This window comes from Bos indicus x Bos taurus, chromosome 8, assembly GCF_003369695.1.
Source record: "Bos indicus x Bos taurus breed Angus x Brahman F1 hybrid chromosome 8, Bos_hybrid_MaternalHap_v2.0, whole genome shotgun sequence".
NCBI lineage: Eukaryota > Metazoa > Chordata > Mammalia > Artiodactyla > Bovidae > Bos > Bos indicus x Bos taurus.
In genome coordinates, this window is record NC_040083.1 from 77,925,795 (window position 1) to 77,951,569 (window position 25,775).

Here is a 25,775-nt window from a genome sequence, read left to right on the forward strand (position 1 = left end):
ATATGAAAATGTTGAAGTACCAGTGTGAAATAGAGGGAGGCTGTCCCTGGTCTCCTGCCAGAACATACCTGGTGACTAGAGCAGACAGAAAATCAGGCTCCAAGAATTGATGTGAGTTTTCACAGCACAGAAAAGACTGTGGAGATGGAAAGGAAAGTGTCTAGGGAGAATTATTCAGATAGACTTGCAGGGTTAGAGGTTAAGAAAATGTAGCTGGCCTGTTTGAGGAAACTCAACTTCAGTTTATTTCACTAAACACACACACACACACACATATTTTAATATCGACTACATCCTTGAGATGTATTAATGAAAAAATAAAGATCCTTGCTTTCATGGAGTTCATAGTCTACTGAAAGAGAAATAATATGAATATAAATTATAAATGATATAATAAGTAAATTATCTATTAAAAGATGGTAAGAACTATAGAAGGAACAGAAAGCTGATTAGAAGTGGGGCTGCAAGTTTTAATTTTAAGAGAGATTCGGTAGGGGCATATTTAGACTCTAAATACACTAGTATTACCTATCTTTTACAATACAAATTCTAAAAATATTCCAACATAATTAGAATCTTATGGTCTGCAAACCACTCTAAAACTGGCGGTCCTTTGGATGTTGCCTTGACACTTTACTGCCAGTAGGGTGCAAATGGACCTTTTCTGGGAAAAATGGGAATCTGTGGAGATGTGAGAGAGATGTGAGTATTTTTGTACACACCCTTCCCCCAGGTGTTCCACAGGGGCAGCTCCGTTAAGGACACTGGCAAGACACGGGGAGGAATGTTATTGTATGACCTGGACCAAAACATTTTTGCCCTTGGCTTCTCTACTTTGGCACATCTTCACCCAGCAGGGGCTGAGCAGTGAAATGAACTTCAGCCAGGCCAGTTCAGCACCCAAGGCATGTTACAGCCAAGTGATGGCGATGAGAGAAAGGCCTACTGGCCTTGCAAAGGCCTGCAAAGAGATCATTTGGATGTTGCCCGAGGATTCCCGCTTACACTCAGCACCCAGGATCTGTACGAAAGCCCCACTAAATGCTTTCAGTTCCCTTGTAGTATTTAAGGCATAGCCGAGACCTCAGCATTCACCTTGGCGTTCAGGGTTCTCGATCCTACCCACCCCCAGCATTTTCGGATAGATTTGTGGCTATGCTTATCTTTTGGAGGAGATCCCATCCCCGTCGCCCTTTTTCGCGGGAAGGTCTGCCAGCCTTTTTCCCCCGGGAAGAAGCTGGCGAGGGCTGGTGAGCAGCTCACGGGTCGGGCAGGGGTGCGCACGCGTCGAGCGCCGCGGGTTGCGCATCTGGAGCCAGAGAGCGCCCCCAGCGCAGTGCCTGGCGCCGCCGCGGCCGTGGGTTGGTGTTCCCAAGCGTGCCGGGCGCTCTCTCCCCGCGCGGGGGCACCAGAGCCCTCGGAAGTGTCAGGCACTGCGGTGCATTTCCCCAGTTCCCTTTTAAATGACTGCGGAAAAAGAGACTCTCCGAGCCGCAAATGGGAAGACGGATTCTCAGACAAGGCTTTGGAATGCCCCGCAGCCATCATTTAACTGCGCCCTCAGAGCAGTTACGGTTTGTCACTCGACCCTCCCGGATCACCTCGTTTGTCCCTAGTGAGACCCCCAGGCTCTGCCCGCGCCGGGCTTCTCAGTAGCTGGATGTGTGTAGTGCTCCGGGCAGCGCGGGCGCAAGGCACGCGTTCGCTCTCACCCACGCACACACGAAAACGCTCAAGGTACGGCAGGGGAGCGAGGGCTCTGGGTGCCCCGCGTGAGGGTGGGCATCGCGGGGAGTGAAGCTAAGATCTGGGAATGGCTGCATCCTGCCAGGTTGAAGGATGAGATAAAATGACGCGGCGCCACACATTGGACAGGCCAGGGTTGCTACCGCGCATTTAGGGAACCCAATACGCGTCAGGCGCGCTCCCTTCCCCTCACATGTCTCTGTTTCCCGGGCGTGTGATGCCAGAAAACAACAGGAAAAAAGACCCGCTTAGAGAGCTGGAGTTGCATTTGGAGACTGCCCTCCCTCTGCCAAAGCACCAACAGGAAGACCCTCCGAAAACACCGATCCCCAAATAGATGACCCGGAATGGGGGCGGTTATGCTTGGTTACCAATGCTGGACACGTTTCGGTGTTTACAATATTTATTTATTTTTAGGATAGCTCGTCCTCCCTTTTAGGCAGGATGGGAAAGGAGAATGCAGCGGGGAGGGAAAAGGGAGGGAGGATTCCTATAATAAGAATCAGCGCATTTTTCAGAGCTGAACCGAGCCCGGTTTCCATTTCAAAAAAGGAGACGGCCTCTACTGCGATTTTAGAAGAGACCTGGGTGTGAATTAGGGATTGGGAGGTGTCAGAGCCGGGGAATGGTTCAGCTTAGAGGTACCTGGGTCTAAATGCACGCACACACACGCACACACAGGCGCGCGCGTCTACACGGCCAGGCTGTGTGCGGGTGTGCGCGTGTGTGAACTCCCACATGCTGCTGCTGTCTGCTTCTGGCCAGTGGCACCGATGCCTCCCTCCTCCCCCTCGCCCCCAGATTCCCCTCCCCTCCCTGTTGCTTTTGTCTGGAGGGTGTTATGGGTTTGTGTGTGTATGAGCGTGTGTGTTTTTGGATTTCAGACTAATTTTCTGGAGTTTCTGCCCCTGCTCTGCGTCAGCCCTCACGTCACTTCGCCAGCAGTAGCAGAGGCGGCGGCGGCGGCGGCGGCGGCGGCGGCGGCGGCGGCTCCCGGAATTAGGTTGGAGCAGGAGCCTCGCTCGCTGCTTCGCTCGAGCTCTCCGAGCTCCGTGCCCAGCGGCAGGAGGAGCCTGGACCCAGGCGCCGCCGGCGGGCGGTAGGCGCCGGAGCCCGGGTGAGCAGCGCGGACAGTGACCTCCGTCATCTCGGCCCTCATTGTCCCCCTTGGGGTGGCCGCGGCGCCTTCCCAGGTGGGACGCGCCGCGCCACCTGCCCGCGCCCCCTGAGCTCAGGGGCCGTGGCGGATTCTGCAGCATCATTCGGGGGCCCCGTCGCGGAACCAGCATCCTCGGCAATCTCCGCACCTCCCTTTAAGGAGTCCTACCCTGGCCGGTGCTATGGGATCCTGTCCCTTGCCCCATTTTTCCCTCCTTCAGCCTTAGGCACAGGGAGAGAGTGGGCACAGTGGTGCCCCGCGGCGTCAGTGCCATCGAGGGGCAAGTTTATTTCTGGGGCCGGCCGGAACTGGGCACTCATCTATCCCCAGTATCCCGGCTGGGCTTGCGGTGGGGGTGACGCGAGCGCGGAGGGAGAGTACCCCAATTAGTGGCGTATGGGGTCTTGAGCTCAGCCTTACGCGTATCTGTTTGTCCTCAGCCCCGAGGTGCGTCCCGGATCGCAGCGCGCGTCTAGCCAGAAGCCTGAGCCCCAGAGCATCCCGGGAGCGCCGCGGGCCGGTGCTCGGCTCGTTGGGCCATGCAGCGGCGGCCGCCGCGGAGCTGCGAGCGGCGGTAGCGCCCCCTGTGAGAAGGCCCGAGATGCCCCTGCCACTGTGAACGGTGCCGCCCGACAGGACACGCTCAGCCCCTGACACGCTCGGCTCTGCGCGCCTGAGACCAGCACCGAGAGGAGACAGCGGTGAGCGCGGCAAAGGCCACTCGGCGCGGGCAGGGGAGACCGGCCGGGACAGCTCAGCGACACGCACTCAGGCTGACTCGGGCTGGCACTGGTGGCTAGGAATGTCGTCCTGGACCAGGTGGCATGGACCCGCCATGGCGCGGCTCTGGGGCTTCTGCTGGTTGATTGTGGGCTTCTGGAGGGCCGCTCTTGCCTGTCCCACATCCTGCAAGTGCAGCGCCTCTCGGATCTGGTGCGGCGATCCTTCTCCTGGCATCGTGGCATTTCCGAAGCTGGAGGCTACCAGTGCAGATCCTGAGAACATCACCGAAATGTGAGTTCCTGGTCCTTTTCCTTCTTCGTCCTCTCCTTGCCTCTAGGGCTAGGCTGGTCAGGCGGGTCCCTCCTGGGCATGAATGTTGTCTCAAGTCTGGGGAGAAGTCAGAGAAGAGAGGTGCAGGGCTGGGCCGTGTGTCAGTTACCTGTTTCACTGCCTTGGTGCTGTTAACACTGGGAGAAGTGTGATAATTTAAAATGTTCTAAATAATAGATGTCTATTATATAGTATTCTTATACACTTTATATTTCAAAGCCCTGCCGGTGTGTTTTAGTCTTTCCATATGCAATAACTTAAGTTTTGGACATTTTTGTTTCATAAGGTTCTCTGTGTATATTGGGTTAGGAGCAGTTCCAGTAATATTTATGAGAAAGGAGGTTAAAATAAGTAACTTTTGAAAAATCTGCTTAAGGAAGTTAGAGTGCCTCCCACTTAGCTTCTTTCTCTGAGAGCTGGAGTTTACCAGTTTCCTTTTTCATTTTATACATCAGATTTTGCATAGGAGATTGCATCCAGAGATGGCCTTGAAAATAATCTGTAAGAGGAGAAGTTCCGAGTGTTGAAATGCACTGGCTCAAAAGAGAAAATGTGATCCTTGGAAGCCTAAAAGCCTGGTCTGATTTAATTTGGACTTGACTTCCCAGAGATAGAATTTTGAGATCATTTGGATTATAAATCTTAATTGCCCATTGAATAGTTCCCCAGGAGGAGGTTGGATGATAAAACAGCATGGAATACTCTGATGAATGCTGTCTTCACCCTGGGACCCCTATGTCCCTGGAAGTGCTTGAGCTTGTCCTGGTCCATTAGAGAGGCAGAATTGTGTATTTCTGGCCTCCTCTGATGCGTTGTGGCAAATCTGTTACCAACTAGGAGCTCACCAGTCCTTTCGCTAGCATTCCCCTGTTCCCTCTATTAGAGATTCCCCCAGCCAGCAACTTTGCCCTTTTATGTTTCATTAACATGATATTTTATTCATCCATAAAAAGGATTGTAAGGCAAAGTTTCTCCCTGTTTACTTGAGGCTGTTGACACCAGGATAGGCAGCGTTGAAAGTAGGGCTTGGGCTGTGGCCTTCCGGTTGGCGAGTGCGCATGCATCTCCCCCCTCACCACCCTACCCACACCCCCCCACCCCCCCGCCACGGATAGCACACACCCTGGTTATGCCAACGTTGTTGACCGAGACAACCTGTTTTTTAATGTAAGTAAGAGACCTTCCCAGCCTCTGCTGTTCGTCCTGTTGGTGATGCTCTTGTTAGAGGGCTCAGGCAGAAGGAAATGACAACAGAACAGAGGAAAACGTGCCGGCCCAGCAGTGCTAAGATGTGCCGGGAGCAGCCAGCTGTCAGGCTGGATCCAGGATGCTCAGATAGCAATCCTTCTGGCAAGGAGAGCAGCAGGCAGAGCTGGAGAGGAAGGGTGGGTAGGGTCCTGACCACGCCGACCCCGGCTTGGGCTGGTAGAGGCTCGTCAGGTTGGTCAGAGTCTGTGGCCTTTTGTCGGGATTTGTGTATTTTTCATGAGATGGGGTGTCAGTAGTTAGATGGAGGAAGCCATATGGAATTCAGAGCCCTTCAGACTATTTTGAGACCACGAGGAGTGCCTAAAAACAGTTAGATGTTGTTTTCTTTTGTGATTGTTTTAAAACTCTGTTTTAGGTTCTAGATAGATAATGAAGGAGGAAACATAGGGCTAATTATTATTTTTTTCAGTTTAGTATTTTTAAGGCCGTAATTGGAGGAAAACTCTCTTTAAAAAATACTATTTTACGCCTGAGTGGTCTTAGCTGCCTGATAGATATGAAATTATTCATAACAGATTTGAGTAGAGTTTTCCTGTATCAGTTCTCACAACTGTTGTTATTTCCCTTTTATCTGATGGCAGGTTCCTATTTTCAGGCTTACATTTTTTTTTTTACATTTACTAAAGCGTTTGTCACAGTTATTCATCTAATAATAGTAATCATAATTCCTAATTTCTACTCATTTTCTTCTTCTGATTTGAAAATCCATTGAGATTCAGGGAATGGAGAGGTGTGTAAGCTCAGTGTATAGGAATGGGGAATTAGTTTAGAAACAGGAGTCAAGCTGATAGAGGTGAGCTCTGAGAAGAAGTACTTTTCTTTGCTCGTTCCCTCAGCTTTATTTGAGACTCGTCAGTTTCTGCCCCAGTGTCTTTATCTGTAAAATGTATTGAGATCCTTGTTTGGAAAGCACTTCATATAATTATTTTGAATTCTGGTGCTTTGATATCAAAATGACATCAGTGGTTGGGCTTGTTTCACTCTCATCCTTATATGACACCATCTGTGCTCTCTTTCTTACATATTAATATTTGCTTGAACAGCTTTTCAATTCTTGGCCAGTGGATACCAGCTACAGTTGGAACGAAATTACACTCTTTTTTTTTTTTACTTTGTTGTTAGACCCAATGATATTCCTAAAATAACCTGCTTTAAAGTTCTAGTTTAATAAAGTTTAGCTGAAATTATGTTTCGGTTTTTTAAAAGTAGGACTAATGTAGCTAAATTGTGATTAGAACTTGCTGAAGCAGTTTACTATATCATTTAAAAATAGTAAATCTCTTAATATCTATATGTTGGGGAAATTGCCTGGAGAATCCACATGGACAGAAGAGCCTGGCGGGCTACAGTCCATGGGGTTGCAAAGAGTTGGACACAACTGAGCGGCTAAGCACACAGGGGAAAAGTCGCAATCACTGTGCCTTTTAAGGTTCAGAGAGAAGCCATGGTGGAACATTTAAAAAATATACCTATAGACTAATTAAGGGAGAGAATTTTATTTTTTGATTCTACATGTATGTTTTAAGCCATGCTGACATTTCATTTTCAGAGTTCTTGTTTGAAGCTGTTTTATTAAAAATCTTCCCTTCACAGTATCTGTCTCATATTCTTTACCCACTGATGTGACCCATGTCTAGGTCTATATCCATCTATAGTTACACTTCACACCTGCCTGACGTCACCCTGCCAAAATGTGCCAGCTTCTGTTATTTGGAGATGATTATCCCAAAGCAGTGCTAAGTTAAATTTACAAACAATACTATTGTCACACATAAACAGGATACAAGAGTAAAGTCTGTTGTTAGAGTTATGTAATCAGCCATTTAAGTTTCAGAATATGTCAAAATGCTTCGCAAAAGACATGTTCTGTCTCACCCGGTGGTAAGAGATATGGTTCAAACATAAAACAGATCATGGAGTTTTAAAAATCATGGTCAGAAACGGATTCATGTTGATATATGGCAAAACCAATACAATATGGTAAAGTTAAATAATAAAATAAAATTTAAAAAAAAGAAACACATGACATAAAATCTACCTACCACGTTAACCATTTTTAATGTACTGTTCAGACGTGTTAAGTGTATTCACATGGCTGTGAAAGGGCATTCATTTTTATATTGCCCATATTTTATGCAGACCAGCAATGACTTTTTATTTGTAAATTTCTTTGGTGACATTTGCTGATTTGGGATTGATATTTGGAGACCAATCTAATATTTTTCCTCTTAGTACAACATAAATAGGATTTGTAGCTTCTGCTGCTCAAGCCTCTGTGTGCAATTCATTGTTGGCTTTGTTAAGCAATTGTAATGTTATGTCATTAATACATTAATTTTGGCTCTTTCACCTGCGTAAGCTTTTCCACTGCTGCAGTTAATTGTACTAAAATATTCTGGCATTTAAAAGGATTCAAAGGCATCAGATTTTATCACTCTGATATTTACTTCTCAGCCCCTCCATTGGGAGTTCTAGAGCCTTGAATTGTGCTTTACATGCATTTAAGAACTACAGCCTGTTTTCATTGTGGTTGCATAAGCCAGATTGGACTTGTTAATAAATTAGGCGGTCTTATTTACATCATTCATTATTCAATACAACTTGCAAACAAGTTAAAAACACTTTTTCTTCCTAGTGAAGGCATTCACACAGTTCAGCTCAGCACAGCCGTTTGAAATCTCAGTTTCATACCTTCTATCTCTACGCTGAGGAAGTTTTTATTACATTGGATAAAACAATTGAAAAGCCCTGTGACCTTCTGACCCTACTTTCCTCCACCTCTCCCTCTCCATCACCTCTGATTAACTGTACAGGAAAATGTATTTGATTATTTTTCGTCTCCGAAAAGTGATATTTCCTTATGGGAATTCAGAGCAGTAGAGTTGAGCGAAGAGCCTGGGTTATATATTATTACAAGCAAATAATGGGAAATTAAGATGATGTGGTCATAGCTCCCCAGCTCTGTGTTTAGTTTTGTTTAAGATCTTTCACCGTTTCTATCTCATAAACCTCTGTTTGTGTTATTTCAGTATTCCCTTGTAAAGACATTTTCTAAGTCAAAAAGTCGGCTGAACAGCTGAGAGTTGAGGTCTCTTTATCCCCAGAACATTCTGCATGATTGCTTTGACTATCTCTAGGTTATAGGGGTAGACTTTTTCTTTAGCTGGGGAAAGGGAATTTAATTTTTCTTTTTCGACTTTTTGTTTCTTCTTCTCTTTGAAAAATCTTTGATACCAAGCAGGTGCCTCCAGTTTTAACTCATTGTTCATCCTGCCTGTTATGAAAAGAAACAATATCAAGCCATTATTGAATATTATACCCTGATATTATCCATCCAACTAACTTTACTGCTTCTCTAGAGAGATTCTTATAGGTTCAAAGCAGTAGGGTAGAATGTAGCATTGAACCTGCTGCTCCTTATAGCAGTGCCAATTTTTGATTTTACTTACTGTTTACAAATCAGTTGGATGATTTAGGGGAGAGGTTATTTAGACAGGGCAATTTTTCCCCTCATTTGGTGTATGTAAGAGAAAGAAAGGGATAGAAAAAAAATCTGAACCTTGAGTTATTAATAGTTGATTGATCATTTTCATAATCTATTTGTTCTAAGTTTTAAAAAACATAAATCCCATCCCCAGGTGGCAGAGATCTGAGCCCTGCAGTGGCCTGATAATTTTAGCTTCATATTTCATTTCTGATTGATCTCTATTAAAAGAGGAAAACAGCCCACACAATCAGGATGCCTTCTAACCATTTGCTTTGCTCTCTGGGCTGTCCAGAGGACTGTGAAGTGGTAAATATTGATCTCAGAGATGAAGGAGTGAATGAATGCTTGTGGTTGTTATAAACCTGGGGAGAAAAATAATACATAGGTACTAAGCTTGCATATTTCAACTCCCTGCTCCACCCATGTTACAGAAAGCTGGAATTTCATGATCTGGAAGCAGCTCCTTAATGTTTCTGGGTCTGAGCTTGTCAGATGTAAACCGAGGGCTTTGGACCCTATACTCTGTTTCTGAAGCTCCGCAAAGCATCAGTTGTGGAGAAAGTTCAGTTTATACATCAGCTTTGAAGTAAGGAGTGGTGCTTAGAGCCCGGCAGTGAGAGACTCTGAGGACCTTCCATGTCATCATGTCCTGTGTGCATATTTTCAGCATCTGCTCTGAATTCTCCAAGCCATCCATGTCTTTTTAAAATCCTTAAAAATTAATTTTTTTATTGAAATATAGTTGATTTACAATGCTGTGTTAGTTTCAGGTGTACAGCAAAGTGAATCTGTTTTATATATATATACATATATATATTAATGTATGTGTGACAAATAGATGGGGAAACAGTGGAAACAGTGACAGACTATTTTGGGGGGCTCCAAAATCACTGCAGATGGTGACTGCAGCCATGAAATTAAAAGATGCTTACTCCTTGGAAGAAAAGTTATGGCCAACTTAGACAGCATATTAAAAAGCAGAGACATTACTTTGTCAACAAAGGTCCATCTAGTCAAAGCTATGGTTTTTCTAGTAGTTATGTATAGATGTGAGAGTTGGACTATAAAGAAAGCTGAGCACCAAAGAATTGATGCTTTTGAACTGTGGTGTTGGAGAAGACTCTTGAGAGTCCCTTGGACTGCAGGGAGATCCAACCAGTCATCCTAAAGGAAATCAGTCCTGAATATTCATTGGAAGGACTGATGCTGAAGCTGAAACTCCAATACTTTGGCCACCTGATGTGAAGAACTGACTCATTTTAAAAGACCTTGATGCTGAGACAGATTGAAGGCAGAAGGAGAAGGGGACAACAGAGGATGAGATGATTGAATGGCATCACTGACTCAATGGACATGAGTTTGGGTAAACTCCAGGAGTTGGTGATGGATAGGGAGGCCTGGCATGCTGTGGTTCATGGGGTTGCAAAGAGTCGGACACAACTGAGTGACTGAACTGATGTATGTATATATTTGCCCACATTTTTTTTTTTTAGATTCTTTTCCCATATAGGTCATTACAGAGTACATCTATGTCTTTTTAAGTGTGAGATACTAAGAATACTGGTGGCATGTTAGTGCTGCGCTGATGAGTCCAAGTTCACAGGGTCACTTAAAGTCAAGATCAAGGAAGGAGAAGGGGCCTTAGAAATACTCTGCTTCAACCCCCCTTGCGTGAATGAGGGGCAGAGAAGAGAGTTGCTTTTCTGGCCATGGCACATTAAAGACATCATGGGGTCTAGAAGCTTCCTGCTAGCATCCAAAGGTAGCGCCAAAACCTTCCCTCTAGGGGGCCTCCCCTCTGTTCTGTTTCCTTTGACTAAACCTGACTCCAGCCCACCAGTTTAGAAGCATCAGAGATGTGAAGACAAGTTTAGTCTGGCTAAGTCTATGGGAACCCATCTCTACTGGAGACAGAGCAGTTAAAAGTTCATGAACTACTGATCACAAAGCAATAGCCTGATCTTTGCATGAGAACAAATATATTTTTTTGTTTACTGTGAGTGTGGTTGTTTGTTTTAATTTTAACTCTTCCTCTTCTCTAACACTTTCACAAAAGCTAGGCTGCAGAGAAAGGCCTTCATGAGTTGGCTGCCATGAGAGATGCTGACCTTGTACCTGCTGGACCATCCAGGCAGGTTAGGATTGGAGCTAGGGCAGAGCAGACAGAGCGTAATGGAGGCCGCTGCCCCAGAGTCTTTGCCATAGTCAGGAGTGGTTACGTAGGTGGAGGAACCCACAACCTTGTATACAAAGTCTGTCTTAGCTCCCATGAAAGCTCTGTGGCCAGAGAGTACTATTCTTTCCAGCCTTCTCTTTGCCTCTACCTTTTCATGGCCCCAAGAGGCATAGCTGAGCCAGTGAGCAAGCTTAAGAGTTGTTGACTCCCATTCGGAATTCATTCTGCTACGATTTTGTACGTTGTACACGGCTGTGCTAAGCCTTTTCCAGTACAAGCACACTTCTGAGACACACCTCTGGTTTCACACAGGGCTTCTCCCCAAGGGTCCTGGAGAGCACTTTACAGACATCTGCTTATTTAGGTTTAAAACCTTGTTCTGAAGTAGGTGGGAAGGTCCTGACAGCCTCAGAGGGACTGTCAGGTTGATTGGCTTGCCTGGGGTTCTCTGGTCAAGCTGAGCGTAATTCAGGATAGAATTTTATGCAGAGTCTTGCTTAGGGCTTTGTCTGCTTAGACCCACCTGTTCAGATTTGGCCTTGAGAGTACAGGCAATTTTAGGAGAAGTGTAGTTATTCAAATAAATGTTCACAAGTTAAATAGCACAGTAGTGAGCAGTAGGTGGATTGAGGCTTCATCTTGTATCTTTCTCTTCTATCATCATCTTCTCCTTTGTAATCTGTTGTAATCTTAAGAGGTAAATGATTTATGTGCCCTGGAGAATATAGTATCTTTTAGTATAGAATAAAATTTTGATAACCATACATCATTTAGAATCCCTCTTTTTATTGCAAAAAATGACCTATTATTGCCCACTCTTTCCTATAATCTTCATATTCCAATAATTTCCTGAACAGACCAGACACACACACCCTAGAATTCTATTTGTGTGTACAATGTGTCTATGTGTATATAAATGTAAGTATAAAACTCTACTAGGAGTGGTCCTTTCAGACTTAAGTATCTTGACTTGTAAAGTTTTTTCTAACAATTGAAGATTTACTTCTGTAAACCATCTAGACATTTTGGGGATTTAATTGACACACAATGTTATATTAGTTTCAGGCCTACAACATGATTTTCAATATCTGTATATATTACAAAATGATTACCTTAATAAATCTAATTAACATCTATCACCCCACGTGTGTGTGTGTGTGTGTGTGTGTGTGTGTGTGTGTGTGCAAGTGTCTCATATTCTGCTCTTTGTGACCCCACGGACGATATAGCCCGCCAGGCTCCTCTGTCCATGGAATTTTTCAGGTAGGAATATTGCAGTGGGTTGCTATTTCCTACTCCAGGGGATCTTTCCGACCCAGGGGTCTAACCTGAGTCTCTTGCATGTCCCACATTGGCAGACAGATTCTTTACCACCACACCACCTTGGAAGTCCAATCTCCACACATAGTTAGCATATTTTTTTTTCTTGTGATGGGAATTTTAAATCTACTATCTTAGCAACTTTCCAAAAATATACTAGAGTGCTGACTGTGGTCACCATGCTGTACAGTATACCCTACTCAGACTTTTAATTTTGTTTTACTCATTCTGGATTTCTCTCAACAAGGACCCGACAGAAGTTTTTCTCTAGGTGAAATCTGTGAGCTTCAGGGCAGCGACTCTGGGCTGGGTTAGCCGACCCAGCTACTCAGAAACCCATGTGTCTGTCCTCTTTGATCAGGTCTCAAGAGAAGCAACAAAATATTACTGGTGAGGTATTTTTGAACAGTTCTACAATAGTGTTATTTAAATCAAAAGGCATTAGAATTTTGATTTTCGACCTCTGAAATACGGTGCCGTTTAAGAAGGTAGGCTCTTGTGAACTCTAATCTTTGCCATTAAAGTTGCTTCTATTTCATGTGCCCTGGAGTCCCCTGCTGCGAAGTGGCAGAGGGGCCTGGGCTTGAATCCTCTGACTGTGGCCCACAGTGGGGACAGTTTGCTTCCCTTCTTCGGCCTTGGCACACTTGTCTTGAAATGTGTGTGCAGGCCTGGGAACTGGGGTGGGCAGGGAGCTTGACATGATGGCCGCTGAGTTCTCTGGCCAGAGAAAACCCAGCCAGCACAAACCACACACCCTTTTAGGTCTGCTTTCAGCCTTACTTCACAGCCCCTCTGCTGAGTGAGTGGTAAACAGCCACCTGCCAATGCAGGAGACATAAGAGACGTGGGTTCAATCCCTGTGCCGGGAAGATCCTGTGGAGAAGGGCATGGCAACCAAGTCCAGTATTCTTGCCTGGAGAATCCCGTGGACAGAGGAACCTGGCGGGGAACAGTCCATAGGGTCACAAAGAGTCAGACATGACTGAAGCGACTTAGCACACGCACACCCTCGTATTGCCCTTGCCCTCCTGGGTTTGGCCTTTTCCCTTTGTGACCCTTCAGTCTCCTTCTTCTGTTCTTGGTCATGGTTTTTATTCCCTTCCACACTGCCCTCAACAAACAGGCACACACACACTCAGGCAGATGGTTGGCTGCAAAGCCCCTTTTGTGGACAGTGAGGAAATCTTGGGTTGCAGAACCCGTGGATCAACCACCATGGTTCCAACTGAAACTGGCCTGCCAAGGTCAACTCACTCAGAGAGGCAGCAGCGTAAAGGACCCTTGGTAACTGGATGGGGAGATGGGAGTTGGGGTTCAAGTCCATACTCTCACAGTTTCAGAACTCGGGATCCCGGATGAACCATTTAATCTCATCAGCCAGTTCCCTAATCCTGAAACTGAAGATTGGGATTAGTTGGATGCTAATCTCTAAAGAGTTCTGTGATTCTGAGTCAGGCAGCTACAGGCGCCAGTCTTTTCTTTTCTGTTCTGGAATTCACCCTTGCCTCCTCCCCCAGGCCTAACCCAGAGCTTGCTCCAGGTCTCTAGGTATCTTAAGCAACAGAGTCCTATCTGTGAGTTTCTCTAGGTTCACCGCTTTGGTTCAGGTTAGATGGCTTTGCAGGTTACCTTCTCCCTGCCAGTCTGCGTGGCAGTGCTCCCAAGGTTTCCTACCCATTGAAACAACTATCCCCCCTGCCCCCAGAGGTTGGTTTTTTTTAACATGCACTGCCTACCTGCACTTTTAGGCAATTGCATCAGCTAATCCACCCATTTACATCTGATCGGAATACCTGCTACCATGTGTGTGTGTTCTGACCTTCTCAGTCCACTCTTGGTCCATTTCTGTGGTTGCTGCTCCAGAAGGATCTCTAATTGGCTTGCCTTTTTGCCAGTCTTCACTTTCTATGACCTCCTAAGCAGGAGCTTGCCTGAAATCAGCTTTCATCTTTCTGCCTCCACCAAGTTTCATTTTCCTCCTGGCTGGAATAGTTTACTGCATGTTTCCTGATCGTCATGTGGGCCGCCTGTCATCTAAGTCAAACTTCATGCAAACATTAGTTCAGTTCAACTAGTGTTTATTGAGGACACTGGTGATGCTACAGACAAATTAGGTACTTTACTGAGGCAAGAAGCCTCTGAGTAGCTTATACACAGTGGGAGAGAGAGAGAGATCTAATTTTAATATAATGTGATAAGGACAGTCAGTGCATGAGGCTAAAACCCACATTTACATGGTGATTGTTTTCAGCTTGAGCCAGACATGGGACCAATTACAAAGGGTGTTTCCTCCCAAATGTGCATACTTTTTATTGTTAATAGTGGGAGGCGTGGACATGTAGACTGGATGTGAGCAATCCGCATGCCTGCTTTCTATGATGACAACAGCCCAGCTGAGTTTGGTTATTTTTTCTCTGTCAATATTGTGATCTTCTTATGGCTCTATCCACTTATATTCCATATGAACAAACTGCCTGTATCTGAAACCAACCTTTCCCTTCCAGTACACGGGAAGGGCAGGAGTGTCTTTGGTTAAAACTAATCATTCCCCCTCTATGACAGATCCCATTCTCTTTAACTTTTCTCTGTTGATGACTTGCCCTCTCTTGTCTGAATTTTCAATCTCTTCCTCTTGTCAGTGTCAGAATTTAATCAGGACTGGGTCCCTTCCATCTTAGAAAAGTTTTCCTTTAGCTCTGTCCCCTTCTTCTCCTTCCAAGTTCCTTTAGTCTTGGCCCTTTTCTCTCTTCCTTTGACTCCTGATCTTAGAAGACTGGTCTGCATTATCTTTTTCCTCCCCTCTGAATCCAGTCTCAATCCACTGCTTCATCAAACTTGCTCTTCACTGCATCCCAAAGACGTTTATAGAACTAATCTAAGGCAAATTTCTCTGCCCTTCTCTTATTTGCTTCTTAGCAGAGCTTGGCCTCATTTCTCACTCCCTCCTGAAGCATTCTTTTTCTTTGGCTTTGGTGTCAATGAAGTTTTCTCATGTTCTCCCTAACCGTCTGGCTGGGGACAGTCTTCTTACTTAAAGGTTTCCTTTTCTCCTAAAAGTCGATGTCCCTTCTCCTAAAAGTCGTGTCCTAGGGCTGCTTCTCTTCCTGAGCTATGTCACCCTCACTTATGACTTCTGTTGCCTTCTGCATTCTCCTGATGTCCTAATAATTGTCCCCATCAACTATAGTGATGACCTTTGGGTCATCTGTCTACTGAACATCCTTCTTGGATATGTCATAGTGCATCACGCTTGACATTTCAAAATTAAATCATCATGGTCACCCCAAACCCATTTCCAGTGTTCCCTACCTTAATGAATGGCGCCGCTGCCCACTTGGTCAAAATGTTTTGTTTTGCATGGCAAAACCTTGGCTCCGCCCACTCCTTAACCCCTGTATTCATTCAGTTATTGTCTTGCCAATTCATTTCTCTAAATATATTTCTCTAATTCTTTTTATCTCTCCTGTCCAGATTCCCTCATTCATTTATTCTTGCTTCCAACAGATGCTAACTGGGATCTGCTCTGTGTCATGCTAAGTACTTGGGATATGGTTGCAAGCAAGATTGATCTGGTTTCTTTTCCTTACCAAGCTTGCAGTCTGGGAGGAGAAAGAAACATCAAACAAATACTTACACAACCAAAAATTTAATTCAAAACCACCATCATTTTTCGCCTAAAATGCAGCAGCTCCTACGTGGCGTTCTGGTCTGCAGTCTCACCCTCTTTGTATCCATTTACCACACTATGTTGGAGTGGCTTTCTAAAATGCTGACCTTATGTCATTGCTTCTAATCACCCCATGGCTCCCCATGTCTCTTAAAGCCCAAAGTTGTGGTTTTTTAGGTTTAAAAACCCCCAGATTATCACTATATTGCTATACAGTAAAGCATATAACTGTCACCTAGATTCAGACACACAGTCAGCATAACAGTTGCTTTCCACACCAGCAGATCTATAAAGGAGAACAAATTATTAACTGGAAGCTTGCTTAGTGATCTTGGAATTAGAGCAAGGGCACTTAATTCTGCATTTAAAATGTTAAATGGCATTAAGTTAAGCTTGCCTGAGGCATCCATCTCCATAATGGGAGAGCCTTTACAAAGGGGAATGCAGAACTTGAAGTACTTTGGCCCAGACCTGTGTCCCCTGGATGGACACTCCTTTCTCTAGCCTTTATTCACTGCCCAGCACCAATTCTGATTGACACATTCTTTCTTTAGAAAGGTTAGTGCCTTTAGCCAAGACTTGCTCAAGCCTGGGAACCCTTCTGGGTCTTTAAAGAGATTTTGCACATTTTTTTCTTTGAAAGACATTAACGTTATTATATGGACTTTTATTCATAATTAGATTTTTTAAATTAATATTTGAAAGTTTTAAGACATATAAACAGTATAAAGAAGTGTATCATGTAAAGTTAGTCTCCCTCCCATCATGGGTTCCAACTGGCCAATCCCTCTGCCTCTCTCTCCAGTAGAAACTTAGATTTTAGTTTGTGTGCCTGCTTTTAGAAATAGTCTACTCAAGCATGTGAGTCTATTCACATACGTGGGTATATATATATATATATACATATATGTATGTTTATGTATACATATCAATGTGTATATCGGAGAAGGCAATGGCACCCCACTCCAGTACTCTTGCCTGGAAAATCCCATGGATGGAGGAGCCTGGTAGGCTGCAGTCCGTGGAGTCGCTAGGAGTCGGACACGACTGAGCGACTTCACTTTCACCTTCCACTTTCATGCATTGGAGAAGGAAATGGCAAGCCACTCCAGTGTTCTTGCCTGGAGAATCCCAGCGATGCGGGAGCCTGGTGGGCTGCTGTCTCTGGGGTCGCACAGAGTTGGACACAACTGAAGTGACTTAGCAGCAGCATATGTGTATATAACTGTCTACATTTTAGTATGTTTTTACTTAACAGTGTATCTTAAAAATGTTTCTATATCAACATATGTGGGACTTCCCTGGTGACTCAAGAAACCGCCTGCAATGCAGAAGGCACAGGGGATGTGGGTTCCATCTCTGGGTCAGGAAGAGCCCCTGGAGGAGGGCATGGCAATCCACTCCAGTATATTTGCCTGGAGAATCCTATGGACAGATGAACCTGGCGAGGTACTGTCCGTAAAGTCCCAAATAGTTGGATATGGCTGAAGGAATTTAGCACGCATGTATGCGTCAGCATATGTACTGCAACCTTATTTTTTCACAGTCACACAGTACTCGTTGAAGGAATAGATTTCATTTGACTAATTTTTACTTGGACACCCTGTGTTCAAGTTCTTGCACACTTGCATAATTTTATCTATAGGAAAAGTTTCTAGAATTTGAATTAGAGGGGCATTTGCATGACATTTGTGATTTGATAGATATTGCCAAGTAGTCTTGCAAAAAGATCACATCGTTTTATTCTGCCACCCAAACTGGAAGCACCTGTTTTTCTGCAGCCAAGCTGATACTATTAAAACTTTTGAATTTGTCAATCACATTCGTGGGAAATAGTGTAGCATCATTGCTTTATTTCACAATTCTTTAATTATGATTTGTTAAAAATCTTTTTATATAAATGTATGTAGCTCAGTTGGTAAAGAATCTGCCTGCAGTGCAGGAGACCAGGGTTCAATCCCTGGGTCAGGAAGATCCCCTGGAGAAGGAAATGGCAAACCACTCCAGTATCCTTGCCTGGAGAATCCCATGGACAGAGGAGCCTGGTGGGCTAGAGTCCATGGGGTTGCAAAAAGTCGGGCAAACCTGAGCCACTAACACACAACAAGCCATTTGTACTTCTTTTTCTGTCAACTGTATATCCCGTAGGCATTTTCTTTTTCTATTGAATTGGTGACCTTTTCAAAAAATTGATTCCTAAAATCTGTTTAGCAATAAGAAAATTTATGCTTTGTCTAATGTTTTTCTTGTCTTCTGATGTTGATCATAGTTTTTGGTAACACAGCCTTAAATGTTTTTGTAGTAAAATTTATTATTTCCTTATGACTTCTGTATTGTAAATGTGGCTAAAAAGAGTCTTTCCTTCTATAAAAGTATAAAATAAGTCTCCTATATTTTCTTCTTTGACCTTTACTATTTCATGCTTTTGTATTGCTCTATTCGGATTTTTAAAATATAAAAGGTGAAGTAGTAAAAACAACTGTTTCAAGATAGCTAATCAGTCTATCAGGTTTCCTGACACCATTGATTATATTATTCAACTTTTCCCTCACTAATTTAAAATAACAATTTTAAATTAAATATTTAAATTTTAAATGAATTCTAATATGGTTGAGTATAAAGATCATCTTTGTGTTTTGGCTTATTTTGGGATCTATCCTCTTCCGTTAATCAGTTTGTTTGTTGACATACTAGCACTGAACTTTTTATCTTCTGAGGTTTCACATATATTTATGTATTTTCTACTTGTATTATTAGTCTTACTCATAAATTACTTTCAGAATTTTCAGGATTATTCTTACATGCTAATTTTTCCGTATGCATTTTAGGAACTGCTTTCCTAGCTCCACCCCCCCCCCATAATATTGATATTTTAAATTAAGACAGCATTTATATTTGTATATTAAAATCTCACAGTCTATTAATAAGTCATAAAAGCCCTGCACCCTCTAATTCAAGCCCATTTCTCCAGCCTCATTTTTTCCCTCTCCCTTTCTTTAATAGGATGATGCAGTCTCTCCGGGTTTTAAATTGCCCTGTGGAGTTATAGTCTCACTCACCTCCAAGGCTTCACACTGGCTGTCCTCTCTGCCAGGAATACCATTCTCATGGCTCCTGCCTCTGACTACCTTCCTCTGTCTCTCTTCCTCTGGCCTATATGGCTCTAACATGTGCTTTTACAGCCCCCACCCAGTGTTTCCCAACCCCATCATAGGTCACTTAATATAGTAAATGCAGGCCTACGTACCAGTCTGTATGCCCTCTTCTAGTAGGAACTAGTGTCAGTCACTCAGTTGAACTCTTTGGGACCCCATGGATTATAGCCCGCTAGGCCCCTCTCTCCATGGGATTTTTCAGGCAAGAATACTGGAGTGGGTAGCCATTCCCTTCTGCAGGGGATCTTCTCGACCCAAGAATCAAACCTGGGTCTCCTGAACCGCAGGCAGATTCTTTTCTGTCTAAGCCATCAGGGAGGCAGGGACCATGTGGATTTTGTTTATTGCTCTTCCCTAGCACAGTGTCCCAGAGAAGGCAATGGCACCCCAATCCAGTACTCTTGCCTGGAAAATCCCATGGATGGGGGAGCCTGGTAGGCTGCAGTCCATGAGGTTGCTAAGAGTCAGACACAACTGAGCGACTTCTCTTTCACTTTTCACTTTCATGCATTGGATAAGGAAATGGCAACCCACTCCAGTGTTCTTGCCTGGAGAATCCCAGGGACAGAGGAGCCTGGTAGGAGGCTGTCTATGGGGTCTCACAGAGTCAGACACGACGGAAGCGACTTAGCAGCAGCAGCAGCAGCACAGTGTCCTAGATTTCCCTATTATCCACAGACATAAGGATATATATATACATGTGTGTGTGTGTGTGTATCCCCTTCTCCTACAAATGTATCTTTTAGAATTCCAAATGAGAATATTTATAAAGTTGTTCTTTGGGTTGTCAGTGTGTAAATTTCTAGACATGATTTTCATAAAGTCATCAGGTTAAGATGTTTGTTTAAATAAATAACCTTTATGGAATTAAATAGCACTATGCTGGTTCCTGCACAGTAAGAAATCAATTCATCGTAGAGACAGCATCTTTGGAAAGGAAGAAAGGAAGAGCTTTGATGAGGCAGGATTATTGTGTCCAGCAGAAAGGAGAGACAGAGAAGAGATGGAGGGTGAATGTAAACAGATAAAGAGAGATGCAGAACAAATCAGCTCAACAACAAGGGGAAATCCAGGAAAGAAGAATCATATTAGGGAAATTCGATCTCCAATGAAAACATGGGTCTAATGAGGAAGATTTGTGCCTTTTCTGTTGTATAATAGCTAATAATGGATATCCCTGTGGATCAAATGCAGTTTTCCCTGTGACTGCATTTATGGCACTTCACTTAAAAAGCGATTCTGGTGTGAAATTTCAGATGTGATTTATCCTTCTTGTAGTCTGGATGGTAGAGGCTGTGCATTTTTCAGGGGTATGAACAGTGTGTCAGGTCCAGTTTAATGAAGCACCTGTTGCACATACTTTTGCACCTTTACAATCAGGGTGCATTGGGCTGATCCTGTAATGTTTCATGGTGCTTCGTTTGTATTCATAATAATTGACATTATCAGTCATCTTAGACATTTTAATAGTTGTTTGCAAAACTGATCACAAAGCAACTGATAGACATAAGAGATTTGCAAGTCTTTTAAAAATAGAGTGGGGAAGAATATAGGTGAACAGATTGTGTTGAATAATCCAAAAAGATAATTCTCCCTTGAGATAAATAACATCCATTTATTTATGTTTACACGATGCAGTATGTTCATAATATACATAACAAATGAAAATAGTTTAGACTCCTTGTGTATTTTGAAATTTAAACTTAAAAAGGAATGGTCATTATGGAACGAGCATATAATATTTAACTCTTAAGAGAAAAGTCTTATTTTTGGTTGAGTCACTGACTCTCATGGTAAACCCGGGTGGCCCTCTGGGGCTTAACTTCTTTGCCATCTCATTTATTTTCTCAGGGAATTGCTTTCTCATTAAAAACAAACAGACAAAAAAAAAAACCCAGAACTTTCCTAGAGCTTAACTGCCTGGTGACTTGAAAGCATTGCCGAACCTTTTATTTACGCCAGCCTACCCTGGAGTCCACTCTGTCACCACTCTCCTTTTATTGTAGATTATATCTATACATGTATAGTTCAGTGTGCCATAGACATTCTGTTGACAAAGTTATCTTTTCCAGCAGATGCCTGAAATGGAGGACAGGCATTGATTGTTTATACATGGATTGATTGCTTGATTGATCAATTTATTCATTCATCTAGTCAATTAATCAATCAACAAATATGTTTTGACTATGTTCTCCCACCAGGTGGTTTTCTGGGTCCTAGGTAATAAGACTTAGGCCAGTTCCTCCTGTTTATATGGCTTGTTGTAGGTCCATAGTCAGAGCATTGTCCTGCACAGCTGAACTCATCAATAGCACCACAGACAGCAACCTTGGACCCTCCCACCACCACCATCACCACCACACACACACACACACATATGCACACACACACACACACACACACACACACACAGAGTTGTGCCTAGAACATGCTCATCTGCAACAGGAGGACGGACCCACAGAAAGGCCTGCACGGGCCCCGGGAATGGGCGTAAGGGTCTTTGCGTAGAAAATTCTGAGGTCCTACTAGGTCAAGAAGGGCAGGTATGATTTCCAGGTGGGAGCATCCTGCTGCCTCATATGGAGGAGTACCAGAGTGAGGGCCTCTGACATGCCAGGGCCCACTGCCTAGAGCTAAGGGGCAAGGTTGTCTGGGTCTTTGCCTTATGGATCTGACCTTGGCTTTGTGATAGTTTTGAACCATAATGTGCTATAGAATAGAGGAAGTACAGAGCTTTTGCATTAGAGCATACAGAGGGGACCAGATGTCATGATCTTAGTTTTCTTAATGTTGAGCCTTAAGATAACTTTTTCACTCTTCTCTTTCACTTTCATCACTTTAGTTCTTCTTCACTTTCTGTCATAAGGGAGGTGTCATCTGCATATCTGAGGTTATTGATATTTCTCCCAGCAATCTTGATTCCAGCTGTGCTTCTTCCAGCCCAGAGTTTCTCATGATGTACTCTTCATAGAAGTTAAATAAGCAGGGTGACAATATACAGCTTTGACATACTCCTTTTCCTATTTGGAACCAGTCTGTTGTTCCATGTCCAGTTCTAACTGTTGCTTCCTGACCTGCATACAGGTTTCTCAAGAGGCAGGTCAGGTGGTCTGGTATTTCCATTTCTCAGAATTTTCTACAGTTTGTTGTGATCCACAACAAACTGATGACTGATGTTGAAGCTGAAACTCCAGTTTTTTGGCCATCTGATGCGAAGACCTGACTCATTTGAAAAGACCCTGATGCTGGGAAAGATTGAGGGCAGGAGGAGAAGGGGACGACAGAGGATGAGATGGTTGAATGGCATCACTGACTCAATGGACATGGGTTTAGGTGAACACTGGGTGTTGGTGATGGACAGGGAGGCCTGGCGTGCTGTGGTTCATGGGGGTCGCAAAGAGTCAGACACGACTGTTACTTAACTGAACTGATATAGAGGGGTGGCCTTTTCTGGTGGTTCAGATGGTGAAGAATCTGCCTGCAATGCAAGAGATACGGGTTCAATCCCTGAGTCAGGAAGATCCCCTGGAGAAGGGAATGGCAATCCACTCCATTATTCTTGCCTGGAGAATCCCATGGACAGAGGTCAAAAAGAGTTGTGCAGTCCCATGACTGGATGGCTAACACACACACATACAGAGAGGTGGTTAGGCTCTCCAGACTCCTCGTCCCATTGCAGTGCCCTCACCTCTCTTCAAGGGAATTCTCATGCATGAGGATCCATATTTCCAAGAACAGCTGTGCAGGATTTCCAACCCCCACCCCGCCCCCAACTTGTGTTACAACAAGCTTTGTGATATCACAGACACAGACAGAACAGCAAAGCATAGACTCTGTCCCCAGAAGTTAATGGGGAATCTGTCCCTGAAGTTAAGCATCAGTAGCTGCAGGTTTCCACTTTTCTCTCTTCCCCATACAGATTTTATTATTGCTCCTGAAAGTTCTAGATCTGAATGTACTAATAATTTTAAGAATTATTCAGCTCTTTCAGTTCAGTTCAGTTCAGTCGCTCAGTCGAGTCTGACTCTGCGACTCCATGAACCGCAGCACGCCAGGCCTCCCTGCCTATCACCAACTCCTGGAGTTCACCCAAACTCATGTCCATTGAGTTGGTGATGCCATCCAGCCATCTCATCCTCTGTCGTCCCCTTCTCCTCCTGCCCTCAATCTTTCCCAGCATCAGGGTCTTTTCAAATGAGTCAGCTCTTCGCATCAGGTGGCCAAAGTATTAGAGTTTCAGCTTCAACATCAGTCCTTCCAATGAACACCCAGGACTGATCTCCTTTAGGATGGACTGGGTGGATCTCCTTGCAGTCCAAGGGACTCTCAAGAGTCTTCTCCAACACCACAGTTCAAAAGCATCAATTCTTTGGCGCTTAGCTTTCTTTATAGTTCAACTCTCACATCCACACATGACTGCTGGAAAAACCATAGCCTTGACTAGATGGACCTTTGTTGACAAAGTAATGTCTCTGCTCTTTATGGCTGGATAATTCTTTTTAGTGGTACCCTAGGAGGATCCTGGAATTGTGAAAACTGTGCCTAAAATGTTTCTTTTCTCATTATATATTTTTTCTAAATTGAAAAATAGCTGAATGTATCAATAGCCATGCTTAGATGGATCAACAAATTAATATTTCTTTTTCTTTGGAAATTTGTGTTGGGAATCACAGAGGTTATGAGGCAGGATGACTTGGAGGGTTAAGAGCCTTATTCGGAGGTTCGTCTGTCCTGCTACTTTGGACTAGTTAAATAGAGGCCTTGCAGTCTCAGTTTCCCAATCTGTAAAAGGAGACAATAATAGAACCTTTCTCATGGGGTTTCTGTGAGGTGAAAATGAGCTGATGCATGTAAAACGATTGCACTTGTGCATAACACATAGTTAGAGCTTGGCTGTCTGTTTTTATTTTCATTGTGTGGCTATCCTCAACTGTGTTTTGAAGGAGAGTAGACTCTATAGGTGGAGAAGGAAGTGGCAACCCACTCCAGTGATCTTGCCTGGAGGATCCCAGGGATGGGGGAGCCTGGTTGGCTGCCATCTATGGGGTTGCACAGAGTCGGACACGACTGAAGCGACTTAGCAGCAGCAGCAGCAGCAGCAGCAGACTTTATAGGTTTCAGGAAGGACAGAAAAGCAAAAGAATCTGACTTGAGTGTGGCACTGGAAAGTTGCTGGGTTTAGGAGAGAGGATGTAAAAGGGTGCTGGTTCTTCTTATTGGAACCTCTGTATACCCTTTCCCTGGTGTGCATGGTTCCATCTTGGTGCGCTCAGCTGATTGGGATACTGGACATTTGTGTGCTGAGCAGTGATGGGTCAGATTTAACTTCTATGACTTAGGTCATGATCTTGGTTCTGAAACTTTGTTTTCACCAATCGTCCTGGTCCGTTTTATATATAAGATTGTTTACAATAGTTTCCATGGTCTCTGGAGGTTATCAATCAATTTGTATTCCATTTTTTCTTTTCACTGTCTTTCTCATTTTTAATTGCAAGACCTTACAGAATATATTCCTTCTTTTTTTCTTTGTTTTAAAATTCTGGTAAAATATACATAACAGAATATATCATCTTAACATATTTAAGATGTACAGTTTGTATCTTTAAGTACATTCACATTATTGTGTAACCAACACTACTACCAAAATCCACAACTCTTTTCATCTGCAAAACTGAAATTCTGTACCCACTGAATGACAACTGCCCATTCCTCTCCCCCAACTGCTAGCATTCTACTTTCCATCTCCATGTATTTGATTCTTTAAGTACCTCCAAAATATGCATCTTTTCTAGCTATGATATATTCCTTGAATTAAATGTCTCTATAAGAGATTTGTTTAGGACTTTTCGATGCACTCACACTTCCTTTCTGTAGAATGGCTTCTCTTTATTGTGGCTTTACATGGCCGATTATGACTAGAATCCCTTTTCACCAATATCTTTGTAGTTTAACTCCAAAGAAAATAATCTCTAACCTTCTATAAAAGCCACTAAAGGTTCACATGTGAAGTGAAACCAGTAAAGGCAAGATTGGAAGTGTTTTTCGCATTCTATCACTCACCTTACTCCCACAGCCTATAAAGTGGGCTGAAAAATTGTGCCGAAATCAAAACAGACCTTCACAGAAATCCTAAAATTTTACCACTTGAATCATTCTTTTTTCTTGACATTATGCTTGATGCTCGTTTTCCCCTGTGCCACGTTTGATCTATCTGAAAGTTAGAGCAGAAATATTAGTTCCCCAAATTCTCTTCCTGTGGAATGATTTGACCTGATCGGAGGCCAGGAGCTTTCAGAAGTGTACCATGCTGTGATTTGTGCTGACGTGAATGCTTTTTAGAATTCCTAAGTCCTGGGCTAATCATCGGAAGTTTTTTTACACTATTCATCAATGAAAGCTTGATTGACCCGAAATAATGGGAAAAGAGGAAAAGAGATAATTTGGGGAAAAGATAATTTTGTGTTGGATTGGAATTGCAAGATTTTACTTTTTGTAGATAGTCATTTTGAAAAACACAAAAAATCATAGATTAAGTGATTTTCTAGTTCATTTTTTGAAAACTATAAAATGATGCTGTTGTACCAGCATATTGATCATAATGGCAACCATATATTGAATAATAAATATAGGAAATGTCACAATTAATCAACGTATCACTAGTATTTGAATAACTGATGATTATTTTACACAATAGGGTTAATAAGATAAAACTGAGAGAGAGGAGTGAGGGAAAAAAAAAG

At 43.5% G+C, this 25,775-nt stretch overlaps 1 protein-coding gene across 10 annotated transcripts in view; it reads left to right on the forward strand.

The window, feature by feature from the left end:
- Positions 1-1,460: 1,460 nt before the first annotated feature.
- NTRK2 (neurotrophic receptor tyrosine kinase 2) overlaps positions 1,461-25,775 on the forward strand; it is a 414,185-nt gene continuing 389,870 nt past the window's right edge. For 3 of the 10 annotated variants that reach the window (XR_003512340.1, XM_027550133.1, XM_027550138.1), the window contains exons 1-3: positions 1,470-1,737; positions 2,631-2,863; positions 3,346-3,919. Coding sequence is in view for 9 of the 10 variants with exons in the window: in XM_027550133.1 (XP_027405934.1) it covers positions 3,708-3,919 (212 nt within the window). In the remaining variant the exon portion in view is untranslated. Of the gene's footprint in view, positions 1,738-1,977; positions 2,137-2,254; positions 2,388-2,630; positions 2,940-3,345; positions 3,920-25,775 lie in introns of those variants that run through there. The other 7 variants (XM_027550142.1, XM_027550137.1, XM_027550139.1 and 4 more) reach the window with 7 other exon arrangements.